We start from the raw sequence: 20,461 nt of genomic DNA on the forward strand, positions 1-20,461 counted from the left end.
ACATACATAGAAAAAAGAGGTTTATACACTTCTCAGTACTTTATATGTATTGTAAATGTAATGCAGTTTACAAATATATATACATGTATACATGTGTTGTGTAGGGTAAATCCGCTGTGTTTACATTCCTCGACATTTGCCTTGTTTATCAGAGTCGGGCCATTTATACTGTATACTGCTACCTAAAAAAGGGTATATTTGAGCCTTTGATATATATAAACCATTAAATGACCTAATCTCATTAAACAAGAGGTCTAGGGTGGTGATATTTCACAAGTTGCATGATGAGATGAAGGGCTATAAACATAATGACTTTCAAGGTCACAGGGGTCAAATGTTTTAAAATTTATTAACATGTTCTTTTGAATGATTTATAGTCATAAATAGTGATATTTTGCAAACCAAAACTTGGGAATTATGTGCGTACTGACTGACGCCAAATTATAATGACGTCACGCTTGACACCAAGGTAGGGGGGCATTTAAATTGGTTTATTCAACGTAATTCTGCCATTTGATGCTATGATGTGGTAAGATTTCAAAACAAAACATACTGTATGATGCAAAGGTGTCCAAATATTATCACTTGGTGTGCCGTCACATAATATGAACATAAAACTGAAAATCAACGCAGTGATTAAAAAGTACCATTCTGATTGGACTATGCTCAAAGTGATGCATGTAACATTTCGTGTATCTTCACTACAATGAAGATATAAGTTTTTATTAAATAGATAATTCCTGAAACTTAACAGGTGGAAATGTAATAAACTCAACAACACCATTGGTTTTTACGATTGCATAAAATAATGAAAACAAAACAAGGTATATCATGAACCACGTTGATGTTGCTTTAATGAATAATACAGACATGAAGAGTATCATGATAACATATTGAACGGAAATGTTACAAAAAATATAATGTAAAAGCTTTATACAACAAAACATTATACTTTCAGCATATATACAGACAAACGTTTCACTTTAATTGTAATTGCGCATAACATCAAAACATTACACATACACATATATTTTATTATATATGTATATATCGAAACACAAATTACACCAATATTAGCATCAACTTTATACAAACATATACACTCGCTCATCATACCAGTATAAGCATTATTCTACTTAATCCGAAATTCACATCTACAAACACACATACCAACTAAACGTAATTATACACTCATGGTGTTAATTATATACACACATACATTGTACTGATTTAGTTTTTCAGATTTGTAGGATCGTTCCTTGATTATTTACTCTTTCCCTAACAAAGGGATTCTTTAGTTTTTTCCGTGCACTGATTTCCTGGAAATCCTTTTTCCAGAGGAATATAACTTGCTTGACGTCATATGGTGTCAATATACATCGTGCTTGCGACAATAACTTTTTGATATTAATAAGTCAGTGTTCATACTTTTTGATGTTGATAAAATCACAGAACAACGACTTAACTTTGCATAGCATTCACTGCTTTGCAGCCAATTGGAAACCGAAAATCATTGGTTTGAAGAAGTAACATGTTAAAAACAAAATAAAGTCTTATGTCGACATGTCAATACCTGTTTCTGTCATTACCAAACCCATTACAATATTAGTCTTATGTCATCCTCAAAGACTGCTAATAGCAACATAAACAGAAATCCAAGAAGAAGTCCAAAATTTAGTGACAGAAACATTTTGATGTTTGTATAGCAATTGAAATAACCGACCAGCTCCGGCATCTGAAAAATAAAGGTACCGTCATGTATTTATGGAAAATATTGGCATGTTTTAAAATCATCCTACAATTTCATGAATTATTTAATGGGACGCTGATTAAATGTTACATGTTAAAAACAAAATAAAGTCTTATGTCGACATGTCAATACCTGTTTCTGTCATTACCAAACCCATTACAATATTAGTCTTATGTCATCCTCAAAGACTGCTAATAGCAACATAAAAAGAAATCCAAGAAGAAGTCCAAAATTTAGTGACAGAAACATTTTGATGTTTGTATAGCAATTGAAATAACCGACCAGCTCCGGCATCTGAAAAATAAAGGTACCGTCATGTATTTATGGAAAATATTGGCATGTTTTAAAATCATCCTACAATTTCATGAATTATTTAATGGGACGCTGATTAATATATAAGTGATTCGACAACATTAATTTATCAAATGATTTGGTATCCTATCAACGCTGAAGTATCTAAATACGATTTGAATAGCATTTTCTTCTCGGCAAGTTTGTAAGAAGGTGCTTCGTTACGATATAGATGTCTATTGAATAAGTCCCATTCCAAACATTAACCCTTGAAAACCCCCAAAAATACTTTCTTTTTGCTTATAATAAACCTAACGTATTTTTCGAATGATACTTTTGAAAATATGTATTTTTTTGCAAAAATGCAAACAACGAACAAATTAATAACAGAAATCTGCATAAGAAACATAGGAGAAAAACAACTAATGATCGGTGCTACACTGTTCATTTTATGTGGATTACTTGTTTATGCAATTACGTACCAATGTTGCGAGTGCAATATAGACAAACATGCCAGCCCCAAAAGAGAGTATCCATAGGCGAGCCTCGTCATTCGAGCCTATGGCGACGCCTATGTACAGGCCAATGAACGCTGTCAGACTTGAGGCAAAGTTAAGTAAAAGGGCTTTCTTGACTGACATCCCAGTAGATAATAGAACTGCGAAGTCTCCTGGATGAACAGTATCACAGTTATGAACATTTTTACTTTTACAATATTAGTTATACAGGTCTTTGGCAAGGTACATGGTCTCATGTTCGCTGTCAGGCCCTTATGTACCCTGAGCTGAAGGCAAAGGGTACATAAGGTCCTGACAGCGAACATGAGACCATGTACCCTGCCAAAGACCTGTATAACGAATTTGTCATACTGCAAAGCTATTGAAAACAGATACTGTGTAGGGAGGTAGTACGGGAAAACAGATTTTTTTTTTGTATTATTCCAACAATTTAATAAATTTTTAAATTGTAATAAGTCAACAATATGGTTTTGAAACAACATTAAACAACAACTCAGTTCCTTAACAACTCGTTACGATTGATTTTTGAAAAACGTTTCTCCATATTGTTGATTGTTGACATTAACAGACGAACGTTTGATTCGAATCTTCGAGTTATCTCCCTTACAACAGGCGCGCATGCTCTTATGTACCCTGGCAAGGATACTAACATAGCTTCAGGTACCTTGGCAATTCGACCAATCACCGTGCGACATCTTTCTTTGCAGTATGACAATAAATTGTATTGTTTGAGCAAATAATAATCTCAAGGAGGACATACATTATATGCGCATATTAAGCAAACAAATGAAATAATTATGATTTTAGTTGATGAAGACAATCGTCGCATCTGAAAGTTAACTCTATGAAGATGAAATATTTGTGGACTTGCATAAATTAAAAAGGTACAAAATAAAAACAAAACATGTAAGCATGTTGGCGCGCTAATACCCGGACCAACAAGAGTGATATATATACGTTATAATACCTTGTTTCATAATTGTTGTATATGAAAATCAAAAACAAACAAAAAGGAAAATTGCTTTTGAGCTGGCCAAAGAAAAGGCTCCACAGTAATTAATCAGTTCTAATTATGATGTCAAAACTGAAAGACAACCATGCTGCTTCGTTCCCGTTTAGATTGCAATATGATCGTAATAGTCTCTAATTAGCAGAATCATTATACACCGGGTAAGTATTTAATACAAACACTCTTACCTAGTTCATGAGGAAGCTCATGACAAAAAACGGCGAGAGATGTCGACAGACCTTCTGTCAAACTCTCTGCGAACGATGCGCCTATAGCCATGCCGTCTGCAAAATTGTGCACCATTTCGCCAATCAGAACCATCCATTTCAAGGAACCAGAACCTATAAGCATGCACTCATTTAAGGAATTAACGTAACGCACACACAGGACATTACACCTTTAAAATTTAGTCACAGATACAGAATGTCAAAATAACAGCTATTTCGTCTTCCTGGGACTCATCGGTGATGCTAGTTAAGCCAATTGGATGATAAAATTGGAAATCCAAAAAGGTTTAACCACCCTTGATACCGAGGAGGAAGTGCATAAAAAAACTTTATTTTATGAATTTCAAATATTTAGATTAGTTCCGGTAACTTTAAAGTTAATTAGCAAAGTGTGTATATTATGAAACGTGCAACTGCTTTAAAGACATTACTGTTGCTTTCAAAGTTACGGCAAATCTTGTTGACAAAGAAATCCAACAGCAGATTCTACCAACTTGTATCTTTTATGAAAAATGAACGTAACACACACCGTTATTGTACCTAAAAATAGGAAATTTAGTAACTAAGGCAACGTTATGTACAGCAGGTGACTGATAAGCAATGGAGGAAAAGAAATGTTACGAATCAGAGCAGTCACATCTAAGATACAGTTCTGAAGTGATGTGACCACCTGATAAACGTAAAGGTATATAATGCTGAGGAGAGTGTGGCGTCTCCTCTTCTAGTTCCCGGTGATAATTGAGATGCAAGTATTTCTCGAAATACAATAATTTTAGGATACAACATATAAATATGGTTATTATGACGTTGAATTTAAGAAACAGGAAAATATACAAAAAGCATGGTTTGCAATGAAAACTTTTTTTGAAACAAAATTAACTGTTGTAGCGAAAAACCATAAATTTGTAACGTGTTACAGGGTTTTATAGGCTTATAGGGCATTCCTACATACGTTTCGGAACACTTTTGACATGGATTCTACATTTGTTTGACGTTAGTAACACTGATTAGTTCCAAAGGAATCGTAAAGTATTGCCATCGGCACTGCGTTTTTAACAGCTTCCTTTGATACTTAACTGTGTACACCATTTATTTGTAATCGAATATAAGCAGCAAAAATGATAGTACTTTGCTGTTTTGTTTCCTCTTCCGGTTGAGCATCTGCACTGTTCGTTGACACCTTCTGCCAGACACGGGTTTTGTTCTGAAACAGATTTCATTTAATTTAATTATAAAATCATAAAATTCAATTTGCTTCGATGTCATTGATAATTCATTATAACTGGTTTTGAAGTTGTTGTCATGCAAACCCAGACATATGCCTGACTATATATTTTTTCCTATTTCCACAGAAATTGTAATTAGTGTTTTTTGGCTGTTAAATTTATACTTAGCGACTGTGCCTTATACTAAATACTGTTTTAGCTATTTCCCCCAGAAATTATAATCATGCCAGCTTTATATTGTCAATGTCAGAGGTACATTATAGATATTTCATGACCTATACATGCTAAATGAATAAATGGCTATGCACGACACTAAACATGCATCTAAACATAGAGTCAGTGAACAAAAATTCTTGGACTTTTTTACCCCATTTTAAATATTGAAAAGATATTATCCCAACCAGATCGGTATGCTGACGCGGACGTCCTGATGAGGCTATATTGTTCGCTAATTCGACCAAAACTTTATTATTGTTCCATTGTATTTGGATCAACTTGCAAATCGTTCTTGCAGATGCTCGATCTAGTTAACCATTAGGGGCTGCGACTGGTTTTATGTGCTTTTGGTACATCACCAGCCGCAAGCCTCTGTGTTGAAGCTGATGAACCATATCACTATATTAACAAAGCACAAACTTTCTCTACAGTTTGCATACGAGTTGAAATGAAATCCGGTAACCCCAGCTTTTCAGGCAGTATTCTATCCAAAATATACACAACTTTTCGAACGAAATGAGGAATTGATCCTGTCTTTTGGATACGACTTCAAAACACTACTTGGACACTCCGATTTAGACCTCTCATCTATCAATACTGCTATAATTCCAGATATTCCATCATGGACATTTCGACTGCCATAGGTAAGTTTAGAATTACACAATGATGAAAAATTTCGCACTCTCCCGGTTCAATACAAAGCCCTTTTTCTGAGTTCATCTCTGGATTTACATCACATAAACTTTTATATACGGGCGGCTCTAAATTCGAAGAAAAAGTTACAGCAGCAGGTGTTGTTGGCAACGTATCTTTTTCCTGCCGATTACCAAATAGTGCATCTATTTTTACAGCTTAAGCTACTGCCGTCGGTCTGGCTTGAGATGAAACAGAAAATAATGAAATATGTTCAGACTCTTTGTCACTATTACACAAAATGACTATTGTCACAAAACTTACACAGTTTTGCAGATAATATATAAAAATGTAAAGGCAGCGTGTTAGAATGGGTACACGTATTGAGTATTGTATAAGTCGTGCCACTGTGACGTCAAAGCTCATGTGACCTCGTACCGAGTTCAAAATATGAATATTCACTAGGCTGATATAAATGAGGCGTCATCTGGCCTGTCTATCATCTGAGTACCGAGAGAGACGGGGTTTCAGTCACTACACGTATTATTGCATCAAATGACCGTAAAATATGAAATTATGGAAAATCGTGGCGAAAATCCTTTAACTACCCGGCCACCGCGGCCCCTATTGAAGAAGAAAAAGAAAGTGAAAAGAGGACGTATATGTTACAATGGCGGCAGTGTTTAGTATTTCAAACTTGACTTAGTTAAGGACATTAAAGACACTTTTGTTACGTGAGTTCCATAGTTGTCGTCCCTTAAGAAGAGTCAGAGGGTTAGATTAGTGAAGTTAATTGTCCCGGATTCATAAATCTGCAGGGGAAGTATTATACGAGAACAAATAAGAAAAAAACAGTCACCTCTGTCTTCGGCGTCCTTAGGTTGTTCTTTCTCATGTCTATCAGCTGAATGTCACTGACTGCAGACGTTGTTGAAGTACAAGACTGTGTATCTCTAGATATCTATCATTAAATGTGACAAAGATAAAATAATTTGTATTGTATGGAGTAGCAGGCACAAAGTTGAGGGGAAACGATGTTAGGAATATAGAAAAGCCTCTTTAACATCTCCAGCTTCGTCCTATCTTAAGTAACTAATTAAACAAAAAAGGACAAATTATTGGGTCACTCATGTTTGACAAAAAAGACTGTACCATTAGGAAGCATTATTATTTGTGGCTAGATTACGTACGCGCGCCTCTAATAATATTTATTACATACTTACTAATAAATACGGGTTTTTTGTATATGCGATACGACACATTTGCTCTAACCCATATCAGCCCTCGCCGTATCACACCCCAAAACCCGTATCAGCCCCCGCCGTATCACACCCCAAAACCCGTATCAGCCCGCAAAACCCATATCACACCCCTTTTGGAATTATTTTTCGTTTTTCAATAATGCCCTGCAGGTAGGGCGTAAGAATTGTACCTGCTGCCCCCAATTGCATGATCGTAAGAGGCGACTAAATTTGGGACCTTATCTCTTCTCTCCTTTCTAAATAACTTTCTTCTTCCTAATGTCTCCCTTGACAATGCCTCACTTTTGGCCATTTGTTGAGCGTTCGCCCCTGTGAGGAAGGCTTTGGGTTCTGTCCCCTGGCCGAGACATACCAAAGTCTTTAAAAATGGTAGTTTCTACTCCTGCTTAACGCTCAGCAAATTAGGAGTGGGACGACTGGTTCGCCCGTTGTCAGTATAATGTGACCGGGTGGGGCGTCCTGCTGGGTGTCTTCGGCAGTATGTTTCAGTGAGGTAGCACTATAAAGTCGGCATCAGTTCCGCGCTATTACAAGAAGACAAACACGAACATATCGCAGCCTCCCAAAATACACACACATACACTACACGCATGCATCTTGCACACAGGGGAGGCCGTTCTTAAATGACCTTAGCTGTTAATAGGACGTTAAACAAAATCAAACAAACAAACAAACAAAAAAGTTTTTCAATATTTCAAAAAGAAAAACAGATCATAAGATAGTAGTTTTTATTAGTAAGTATGTAATAAACAGAATAAAACACGCCTTTTTCCATATCACACCAAGTATCAACCCTCGACCAATATCAGCCCTCAGGCCTTCGGCCCTTGGGCTGATGTTGCAGTCTCGGGTTGATACTGGGTTTGATATGGAAAAAGGCATGTATTATTCTCTATATAATGTTGCTAATAGTCAAATGTATTATAGATGTTTAACCTCTTTATCATATATCTATAACACCAATATTATTAGCAATAACAAACAAAACATACATAGGAAATATATTTCATTAGCTTAAGTATAATCACATTCTACCGTAAAACACAATTAACAAAATCGCAAATACAGGTGATTATTTCCTGTGTACACATGAAGTTTGAGATGTGTTTTTTCTGAAAAGTGATGAACTGGAAGTCGAACGGATATAGCGCGTGCTGGGTAGATATGGCGTGTGGCGGACGGATATGGGATGGTCCAGGATATCATACATGCAAAACAAACCATATTTATGAAAAAAGATAGAATTGATACGCAGCAACTTAAATATCATACCTCAATGTCCATGTCAGCATCGTTTTTATGGTTGTGAGAATGTCGAAAGAAGAGTTCCATAAGGAAGAAACTGTACACGCTTATCAATGCTCCGCACATCTTGTACACAGTGTTTGAGTCGTCGTGGTCTCCATGGTGACCTTGAGCAAGAACCTATCACATAGAAGCGAAAAAGTAATAAAATGTTTTTAAAATATTAATTTCTTTATTATTACATGACGTGGCAAGAATGCACAAAACGCAACATAACATCAGTAAACGGGGAGGCACTAAAAGTTAAAAGGTAAAAGTGTCATCAATAAAAATACCTACACAATGTTTCGTAACAGATAAAATACCTAAAGAAGGATACCGAAGAGTCAAACATTTTAATTCGCCAGAAAAATCTTTACCTCATCACAAAAATTGAGATATGGAAGAAATAGTTATATTGGGACAATTGTGAAATTAACATGTAATAGTTCTTTGTATAAATTAAGAGAAAACGACACGTTTAGCTTAATAATAATTTCATTGTTTCCATTTGTAGAAATGTCATACGTAAAAAAATTATTTACATCTAACAAATCATCTCAAATTCATTTTTCAATTTAACAAAAAACAAAGGATTTCTTTAGTATTTTGTCAATCACAATAACTCCACTACGTAGGGTCATATGTTTAAAGTCATCAGATACTGTATTTTCCGTGCAGTTTAATTTTCCGAAAAGAGGGCGAATTTATCATAACAGCGAATATTAGCAAACAACATAATATAAAAGGAAGTATATGTGGATGGCGAAATTAAAACTATGCGAATATGGATGTTAACGGCGAAGGGCGAAAGTTTGACTGTGCGTATACAGTTATGTGTCACTCACATGTGGTAAGAGATGGATAATTGCATCACCAAGAAGACAGCCAACAGAGAGAGCTAAGAGACCAGCCATGACGTAGACCCGGTTAACACTGTGAGCACACTTGACGAACACGGCTCCGGCGAAGGAGCACAGGCTAATGATGAACACACAGAGTGTACTCAATCCGTATTCTAAAGAGACAAGTAAACAATGTTACACTACAATGTCACAATGATATTAATTAGTGTATGTTTATCTAGTACTAACTGAAGTGTCATAGAGTGATATTGAGTATTTTTTTCATAATTATGTTTGCCGCTGAAAACGATGCATATAATAATTTCTCTGTAAAACAAGGAAAATTAACAGAATAATACAAAAAATGGTCAAGTTATCGAGATTATAATGCCTTTGGTATATTTCCGATGGCGATTGTCCAAGGTAATTATAATCTATTTAATTTTGTAAATCACGTCGATGCAATTGTTCATGTATCTGATATTCCTTGAATAGTTGTTTATATTAATGTTCAACAATTGTAAGCGTGGTGCTGTTGTGGTTTAAGGTCACTAGCGTCGGTTTGTTTATTTCATTGACCTACTTTCAAGGGGTGTTGTTTGTTGTACAATTGTAGACTTATTCGCGCATGCGTCACTGACCAGCTGTTGAAGTATGACTGGACACATATCAAGAAATGTCGTCATGGTTATGCCACCTTTCACGTGGAACATGGTTTTCAGATCGTCCTTGCTCAAGCATGGCTGTAGAATAAAGGGTTTTATTTCATTTAAACATTATGATTTATTTAAGCATCAAAACGCAAGATTCTTAATATTTCTAACAGCATGCATGGCAGTTTCTTGAAAAGACATATTCTGTAATACAGGGAAATACCTAAAACAGGTTAGACTAAATGATTGGTTTTATAAACTTAAACGTCATATCAACAGCTGAGATAATTCAAGAATATGCCTTGATGTCTGAAATGTATACGTACATGTGTGTATGCTTGAAGCAGGGTAAATTGGTGTAATTGCCTCCTTGTGATGACCATTTTATAGTACTATCTCACTGAAACACCATTCCGAAGCACCTAGTATAACATTCCACGATGTCATATCATAGCATACTGACAACGGGTGAGCCAGTTACTGCCATATCCCTAATTGCCGAACGCTAAGCAGGGACTACCAACTACCATTTTAGCATAGGAACAGAGCCCAGATGATAGGTACATGGTTGTCTTCATTACTGATCGGTATAATAAAAATTAAAAAAGCGATCCCAGACAAATTGGTATCCATTACAATCTTTCCGGTAGGTACGATCATGCCTACGTACGCACTGAGTCGCCTACAGCTGTAACAAAGTACCGTATGATGTCATTGTTGCGATGCTGCATAACACGAAATATCTGTTGAGGTTTTATGCCGTTTCGTGGTATAAACTTGCACGGCTACAAAATAAAAAACAAACGGTAGTCATCTATTTAAACTAAATGTGTTGTATTTAATTTCGAAGTTCTGCAGCATCCATGGAAACCACGTATGATTAGTTTATACACAGCGAACGTTTCATGTTATACAGTAGCTCTTTTTAGGACGGATTTGTTTTCTTTTACACCCCTGCAGGTCGGGGATTGAGAAAATATTACACCTGCTGTTACCCACCGCATGGACGTAAGAAGCGATGTGGAAAACCCCTGCATAATTGGGGTTTTGCGTTCGTACCCTGTTCTTGGGTACACAAAAAAACGACAAAAATGAATCTGCTGCACCCATTGAAATATATCTTTATATTTATCTATGTTTCTGATTGTTTTGTGCTTCCTAGCGACTTGCGTTACAATACCTCACTTTCGGCTTTAATGTTAAACGATCGCCCAGGTGAGGAAGGCAGTGGGTTCTGACCCCATGCCAGGACATAGGAAAGTCTTTAAAAATTGTAGTTATTCCATTATTAGCGTTCAGCATTTAGGGTAATGGCAACAACTGGTTCACCCGTTGTCACTATGATGTGACAGGGCGGAATGCTATGCTGGATGTCTTCAGCATGGTATTTTAGTGAGATAGCACTATAAAGTCAGCACAAGGAGGCAATTAAACCAACATACCCTGCATCCAGCACACATACAATCATACACGCATATATACATTGCACGCAGGACACGTCCTTAAATGACCTCAGCTGTTGATAAGACATTTAACACTATAAAACCAAACTATTTGTTTTGCTAAATACCAATCAGTCCATATGATGATAGTTTTAACTGTCACGATTGATGATTGTACTATGATGGATATATAAATTCAAAAGTAAATACGTGCTAACTATGCATCAGATGTTTTGTTTATTTTTGTTGGTTGACCTATATTATATATTGTGTGCTGAGCATTCAGACCGGTGAAGTTCAAAAGCAGTTGATTTTGATTATCATAAAATGTGAAATATTACCATGACTTTTGGAGCTATTGCTTCCACGTTCACAAATTGTTTGTAGCCTTCTGTAATTCGTCTCCTCTTAACCTCGCATGTTGTGTTGATTTGAGAATCGTGCTTATGCGCGTGCACTACGTTCTCATGGTGATCGTGTTTTTGACTGTTATGCGCATGCTCCAAATGACCTGACAATGGCTTTTTAACAGCCATAATTCTTTTTAATCCTGTAGATAAATGTGTAATACAGTTATGCCCTTTTCATTAAATGTGAATAATAGTTTGCCGTGTTATTTTGTGTCGCACAAGTAATGGACGAATGCGTCCTAATAATTGTTATTGTTTTTGTCTACAAAGTTTTAAAATTCCGAATGTCATAATTGCAAAACATAATTAATTACAGTATTTAATTTTGTAGTGCCCTTACCAGCTGAGTTCAGCAGACCTTTCTCTCCATATTTATCGAACATATCATGAAGAAAGGCTCCAGGACAAGGTAAATCGTTATCTTGGAGTTTATAACCTGAAACAAAAAATTACCACTGAATGTACAAAGAAATTAAACAAAAGGGCTATTTGACAAATTAAACGCGCCGAACTTGTTGACAGTTGCGAGGTTAAATTTGTCCAAGAGAGAAATAATAGAAAGCAAAACAATTACGAAACGATAAAAATAGAAATCAATGTCAAGATCGTTATACAATAAAGCGAATGAAACGAATTAAAATATTTCAAAAATCACCAATATTATCGGAACAGAAACACCCAAACAAAATGTAAGTTACCAAAACTACAATATTGAATATAACACACTATATATTAAGAACAATGGTCGTTTTGAAATATTGTTTAGAGAAAAATACCAGTAAATAAAGAAGGGTCTTCCAGAATAGGTTTGAAAATGAAAATAAAATGTTACCTTTGATCATTGCAAGTGCTATATTTGCGTAAAAACTGTCAATATGTTCTCTCTGTAGTGGATGAAGATGTCTTGGTTTTGACCACCTGTTCTCTGTACTCAAACAGTTTATGTGGTTTTCCGATGGTGGTCGTTCCTCTGGTCGCATTGGGTGATCCGGTGGTGGTTGTTGGTTTAGTGTTGCTTGTGGAGCTGGAGTTGATTTTTGAGTTGGCGTTGATCTTTCATATGATGTTGATCGTGGCGTTAGGGTTTTGTGTGTTGACAACATTTGCTGTTGATTAGGCGGTCGTCCGGCTTGATTAGATTGCTGATTGTGATTATGAGCCTGATTATGTCCAACAGTCACATGCGCAGCTGTTGCCTGAATAGTTTGTGCATCTGAGGGTTGTGTATGTGTGTGTTGTCTGCTGTGCGTTGGATGACGTTCGTGATGGACGTGTTTGTGTTTTACGGTGTCTTTATTACTATTACTGTTGTTGTGCATGCTACCTCTAGTTCCTTGATAATGACTATATTTCCTGTCGTCATGTGTATCGTTATTATGAAAATCCGTGGTATCGTATTCCTTTACAGTGTTGATGTTTGTGTTGCTGGCGTTATGAACGTGATGCGCTGCTCTTAATTGCTTATTTTTGCCTGCGTTATACTGGTGACTTCCATCGTTTTCACTATTTTTCACGTTCGTATAATGTGTGATTACTGGTTTAAACACTACGCTTTCTATATTTGAATTCATATCAGGATCCTGAATACTCTTTGTAAAACTTGTGTCTGTTTTATTCCTGGAAGCAGCATATTCTTCATTATGTATCACATTGTAGCTTCTTTTGAACTTGTTTAAATGGTTTCCTTTATCATCTGGATGTATGAGTACTGGCGCCACGTCCCGTACATGGTCGTTCTCTTTGCCATGGAGGTCAATGTGATGAGGTTGAACGTTGCCTTGGTTATGACCAGCACTATGGTGAATATGTTGATCGTGACCATGGGATTTCAGTTCTCTTTGTATATCCCCTAATGCCGTTTTGACGTTCAGGCACTGTGAATACGATAAACAGTTCACATCTTAGCTTAATTTCATGTTGATGGGACATTTTATGCATCAAGAGCTCCACCTATCATTTTATAATAAAGCATACAACTTGTACCGTTAGAGATATGCTTCAGAATGTATTCAATGAACTATTTTATTAGTAGAATTATTATGTCCTTGCAGGTAGGGCGTAAGAATTGTACCTGCTGCCCCCAATTGCATGATCGTAAGAGGCGACTAAATTTGGGACCTTATCTCTTCTCTCCTTTCTAAATAACTTTCTTCTTCCTAATGTCTCCCTTGACAATGCCTCACTTTTGGCCATTTGTTGAGCGTTCGCCCCTGTGAGGAAGGCTTTGGGTTCTGTCCCCTGGCCGAGACATACCAAAGTCTTTAAAAATGGTAGTTTCTACTCCTGCTTAACGCTCAGCAAATTAGGAGTGGGACGACTGGTTCGCCCGTTGTCAGTATAATGTGACCGGGTGGGGCGTCCTGCTGGGTGTCTTCGGCAGTATGTTTCAGTGAGGTAGCACTATAAAGTCGGCATCAGTTCCGCGCTATCACAAGGAGACAAACACGAACATATCGCAGCCTCCCAAAATACACACACATACACTACACGCATACATCTTGCACACAGGGGAGGCCGTCCTTAAATGACCTTAGCTGTTAATAGGACGTTAAACAAAATCAAACAAACAAACAAACAAATAGTAGAATTATTTATAGAAATACATAAGCAAACACTATTTCAGAAATAGAACACAAGGTAGAACCTATTGATAACTTTTGTAAGTGAAACTTAACCAAACAAAAAACAAATGTCTATTATCATATAGCCATTCCATCCATTAAGAACTCGACAATGATACAATAGGTCAAACGAATTAAAATCCTAGTCTCAAATATTCAAATGCATATACAAATACCAGCTATTTCATTTTATTAATAATTATAGCATACCTGTAATCGATTAACGTAACTCATTCTGTCCATTTTGTCACTATTCATATGACGAACGTAGTGCTGATTTATCATCTTCAGGGTGTGCTCATAATTATTTTCTAAGAGGAAATCGTTGGTGAAATCTTCAGATGGTTCGAAGAGTGTACGGCTTACAAAGCATTCAAAATTGATAGCCACCTTCAAAATCGTGGCAGCCATTGCATTAAGCGTTGTTGCGGTAACTGCATCTGATCTTGTTATTTTCGTGACGAATTTCTTGACATGTGATTTGTTTAAGTACTGTAAGAACAAAAAGCTGAAGTAAAAGTATGCCAAGAACATTGACATAACATGAATAATGATGATGACAGTTAAGTAAATTGCAGTGCATTTTCCCAAAGTTTTACACATTAGGGAGGTTTAAACAACCACAGCATATCATGAAGTTTTTCATATAAAAGAGAAAAGTGTACAATAATATTTACTTTCTTTGTTTAAATCTAGATTCAGAATAAAAAAATTATGAACATCAAATTCTTACCTCGTCATATGCTGCTGGGAGGGTGTTTATCCAGTGTTCACCATGATGTTCATGCATTTTCCTGAAAAGCATGGCCTTGTATCGCTTCTCACAGTTCATTCGTAACAGCATCACCCTGATCATTTTATCGAGCAGTGTCGACGGATCAGAATGGTTGTGTTCAGTAAGATGATAACCAATTGCAATGAAGGTTTTTAGTCCTTCAAATGTGCAAGAAACCTTTCTATTTGCTTCCGTTTGACCAATCACAATTGCTGACAGACCAGCGTAGATCAGGACCAACATACTGTGAATTCAATTGAATGTGAGTATGTGTAATACATCAAATAATAATAAGGATCCCTTTCCCAGTAAAGAAGTAGAGATCTTAAGGTTTTTTTGTTAATTCAATAATCTACCCTTCATTTCGTTTAGGATACAGTGTATGACTGAAGCGAGATAGGGTACACTTGTTGACCCCGTAGTTCATTTGTTTAGATCGAAAATATGAATATCAGAGGTCTAGGGTCCAAAGCCAGGATGGCCCCGATGCATCTTTACATAAAGAACAACAAAACGTTTTTCTATTGTATCCTCATTTAAAACAAACATTATGAAAGCTATAGAAATGCTGGAAACAAATGTGTCAATGAATACATGTATTAACAGTTTTTAGTAGTGTAACGGTGATCCTTATTCTATTTTGTACGAAAGAAATCACGAATACATATGATCAATTTCCGTTTGATATTTTATGAGTTATAAGAAAAATATCTATTTAGAAGAAACAGTGATTTAAGATGTTGAATAATCACGTCCAGTTTTCCAGCTCAGGGCATGATTATCTTAACATCTTAACAAGTCGTTAACATAAGTTTTAAACGTTATTTTATAGAAGTATATAAAATTATGCAAATAGAAAAGATGAGATGATCATATTGATTCTTTGTTTCTTTACCGTGTACCAAATTCAGCAAAGAAAGAGTAATCGAAAGAAGTCCCGTAAATTATACAAAAATGAGGGAAAATAATAGCATTTAAAAAGATTGTCAAAGATGACAGCTTTATTTCCATAACTGGAATTTGAAGGAGTATAAAATACACCTTTGGCAACTATCCCTATCTCCCGTCCCCATCGATCCATATCCAAAACACAGCACATGTATGGCAGTATGGTAACAGGTTTTATTTTTTGATCTGTATACATTGAGACAACATGTAATGAAAAAGAATGTGCCCCAATCATTTTTTATTTTTGACAAATCAATTCACATTTGAATAAGGCGCTGGTGTTAACTATAAAGACCCTTTGTCATATTTGAAAATACTTTGAAAAAGCGATTGCGACTTCATAATAAACGTGATTCGCACTGCTGACACCATTCACAGCACACAGATCATATGGTGAAACCATTATTCATAGATATAGTGTATTTTTCCAATGAACATTGTGAGCATTCATCAATTGTATTAATCTAATGTCTAATTTTATACAGCCTGCAATTAATATATCATTATTGTAAGACATATGTCATTATTTTGAATAAACCACGTGAATAATTGCCAGGCAGAATATGTTGTATCATTTACCTGTAGTATGGGAGTTCCATTTTGTTCCTTATCAGTCGGCAGTGTCACTACTCATGGTTCCCATTTTTATGTTATCTCTCTGCGCGTGATCTTGACCGAGATGTTTGACAGTTATGTGAATAACCTTTGTATACTTGAATCTTCTAATATAGCAATCGCAAAAGATTATTTTCAAGTGTGTTTCAAACAATTTCTTTGCAAGGAATGTTGCAAGTTAAATCTCGCTGTTCCTATCAAAATCGTTATATAGATATTGATAACATGATCAATTCCTATTAAAGATAATTAAATAAATTATGAATATTACATGCTAAATAACATTTCTGATTCGATTGTTATTATGTGTTTATTTCTATTCATTTATTAAGGACATTATTTTAAAATAGTACTGCATGCTTCCATGCTGTGTATATCTTGTTGTATGAATTTATTTGTAGGGGGCCATGTGAAAGATTTATATAATTGTTCAGTCCCTCGGGAGGAGGGAGAGAGATTCTGAAGTTGCAATGAACGAAGCTTTCCCGAGTGTTTGACAACCTCAGAATGTTTCCCCGAGAGTTGAGTTTCCCAATCTCACCTTAAAGTTGTTAAATATTCTTTTGATCTTACTGTTCATCAAATCACATACACAATGTGATGTTGGCGTTACAGGCTAAACACATTGTTGACGTGATATCATACATTTGTTATAAATAGGGGAATCCCCCGTGCCAACCCTTCGGTGAGACAAGGATAACACCTGTCCAGCGTACGAAAATGATACATTCCATATTGGTTACCTTTACCGATATTGCAGCAGCATTATTCTTATCAACAGCCATACAAAATATCCAAAGTACACTTCTGTGATGTTTCCATCATTGTAATTTTCATATTTATAGTAGAAAGATTAAGGCGATAACGTATGCAGTACAGTTTCTACTGAAGTGGTCTACTCAGGAACGTACATCATGTGGAAGACATTTAGGCCCCGACACCAGACTTAGACATTTTGACAGATAGATGTCTGGTGTTGGCCATCTTTCTGTCAAAATGTCTGACTATAGGAAAATATTACGAGTTCAACGTATTTTTATTACCGATACAAACATCCTTTGCTGTGAGATTTATTATCATTTGATTTTTAACGGTCCATCAACACAAACGACGTCATTAGGGCATATAAAAAGTGGATATAGTATGTTCAAGGAATTGACGTCAAACGAACGAAAAGGTAACCTTTGTTGTGATAAAACCTTTGTTGTGATAAGTTATGTGAGGTAGTGAATCTAACCCCAACTAATTGAGATTTAAAAAAACCCAACTGAAACTATCATATATAATTCCTGCTCTATTTGTTTAGATAAAGCTATGTGATTTATAATGGTTTTGTAATTCCTGAGCAGGTGTTGCTAGTAAGATAATGGAATCGGAACGTAAATCGCTGTATGATATGGGAAGGTTGTACTGTAAACATATGTCCTTGTGGTTTGTAGCATGCGTTTAATCATGAACTGCACTTGGAGCCATGTCGTGAACAGAAGACGGACAAAACCTGATAAATAGGCTACATAGGAATCTGTTCGTAGTTATTTTTTTAACATTTCTTATTCAAATCTTTATCAATTAATATACCCCTCGTACCCAGGTATTATATTTTCATTCTCACCCTTTTTGAGGGAGTTATTGCCCTTATTTGAAAAACGCTTGCCTGGACACTTCTCAAAAAGTACTGTACCAATTTAAATTAAAGTTTTCAGATATGATAACTAACCATATGATATTGTGCATCCAGGTATTATTTGTTCAATCTGACCATTTTTACGGAGTAATGGCCCTTTACAATGATGTTTCCACTGATCACTCATATGATGTTTGTGCTGACCACCGATATGATGTTTGTGCTGACCACTCATATGTTGTCTGAGGTGGTCAATCACGTAGTTTAGCTTGACCACCGACATGATGTTTGTGGTACATGCGTAGCTCACCACATGTACCGTAGGGCGAATAATGTGGAACCCCCTGCAGCATTGGAGATTTGTTTTTGTGCCCTCTTTTTGGGGACACAAACGACCAAAAATAATTCTACAGCAACCATAGCAATATTTGGAATCTTTTTATGGCAAAACCTCACTTTTGGCTTTAATTTTGAACGTTCACCCAGGTGAGGAAGGCGGCAATGGGTTCTGTCCACAGGCCGGGACATACCAAAGCTCTTAAAAATGGTAGTTCTTTATCTCTGCTTAGCGTTCATCATTTAGGGGAATGGCAACTACAATTTCACCCGTTGTCAGTATAATGTCACCGGGCGGAATGCTGTGCTGGATGCCTTCGGCATGGTATTTCAGTGAGAAAGCACTATGAAGTCGGCATATCAGATATGCTGTTTCTGGCACACATGCATACTTACACCACACACATGGAGACAGGTCCTTAAATTACCTTAGCTGTTAAACAAAACAAGAGGCCCAATGGGCCTGCATCGCTCACCTGGTATTAATTTCACACTTTTAATCTTATAAGTGGATTACAGCAACAGGCAGAAAATCAGTGTTTGAATCATAAGAACCTATTAAAAGATTTAAACATATGGCGCCTGTGACCTTGAATGTTGAACAAGTGGGTCAAGAACATTTATTTGAGCAAACTTGGTAGCCCTTCATCCCAGCATGCTACAGGTCCAATTTCAGTATCCTGTGCCGTTTAGTTATTGAGAAGAAGTGGTTTGAAGATTTTAAGACATTTGACTCCTGTGACCTTGAAAGTTGGTCAAGGTCATTCATTTGAACAAACTTGGCAATCCTTCATCCCAGCATGCTACAGGCCCAATATCGGTACCCTGGGCCTTTTGGTTATTGAGAAGTCGTTTGAAGATTCAAGGTCATTCATTTGAACAAACTTGGTAGCCCTTTATCCCAGCATGCTACAGGCCCAATATCAGTACCCTGGGCCTTTTGGTTACTGAGAAGAAATTGTTCGAAGATTTTAAGACAGTTGACCCCTGTGACCTTGGAAGTGGGTCAATGTCATTCATTTGAACAAACTTGGTAGCTCTTCATCCCAGCATGCTACATGCCAAATATCATCAGCCTGGGCCTCTTGGTTATTGAGAAGAGGTTGTTTAAAGTAAAAAGTTGACGCCGGACGGACGCCTGACGGACGACGCACCATGCCATAAGCTCACTTGGCCCTTTGGGCCAGGTGAGCTAATAAAACCAATCCAAACTTATTGATGTTTCTGGTAAACTCACTAAAATTTTGCGAATCACCTAGCACAGTATTTCTTTTGGACAAAAATGGATAATGGATTTCCCAGCCAATGACGCTATCTGTGGTTTAGTTTGTGTTTCACATCCTATTAACAGCTGAGGTCAATTAAGGACCTGCCAGGTTTTGGTGGTGGAGGAAAACCCAAGTTCCCCGAGAGAAACCATAGACCTACGGCCAGTACCTGGCGACTATCCATTTAAAGCTGAGCGTCTAAGCAGAAAGCAGGAAATGTAAGGACACTTTTGAACTTTGGTTGGTCAAGTCCATGGGACAGAACCTTTACCCATAACCTTTCTCGCTTGGGCAAACTGAGGTTCAAGGTCACTGAGGTCAAATATGTTTAAATTTTCTTAAACAACTTTTTTTGCCCAGGGGATTGATATTTTGCCAGTATCAAGCTAGGATTACTGGCTACGAAGGAAGTTGTTTCAAATGAATCAAGGTCGCATGGCTCAAATTTTATAAGAGATATTCAAACATAATCCAGCTAGGTAAGCAAATAACCTGAAGCATTTTTATG

General features: G+C 36.5%; 1 protein-coding gene across 1 annotated transcript; it reads right to left on the reverse strand.

Annotated features, from left to right (window-relative positions):
* Window positions 1–1,856: 1,856 nt before the first annotated feature.
* LOC110459765 lies at window positions 1,857–17,018 on the reverse strand. Its single transcript, XM_021512185.1, has 14 exons — window positions 16,690–17,018; window positions 15,121–15,406; window positions 14,598–14,879; window positions 12,599–13,640; window positions 12,107–12,202; window positions 11,698–11,906; window positions 9,845–10,004; window positions 9,265–9,434; window positions 8,405–8,557; window positions 6,730–6,831; window positions 4,924–4,999; window positions 3,757–3,909; window positions 2,524–2,711; window positions 1,857–2,044 (listed from the first exon to the last, which is right to left on the reverse strand). The coding sequence occupies exons 1-14, from the start codon at window positions 16,707–16,709 to the stop codon at window positions 1,907–1,909; spliced, it is 3,075 nt and encodes a 1,024-aa protein (XP_021367860.1). The 5' UTR covers window positions 16,710–17,018; the 3' UTR covers window positions 1,857–1,906.
* Window positions 17,019–20,461: the final 3,443 nt, after the last annotated feature.

This window comes from Mizuhopecten yessoensis, unplaced genomic scaffold (genome assembly GCF_002113885.1).
Source record: "Mizuhopecten yessoensis strain PY_sf001 unplaced genomic scaffold, ASM211388v2 scaffold10209, whole genome shotgun sequence".
Taxonomy (NCBI): Eukaryota; Metazoa; Mollusca; class Bivalvia; order Pectinida; family Pectinidae; genus Mizuhopecten; species Mizuhopecten yessoensis.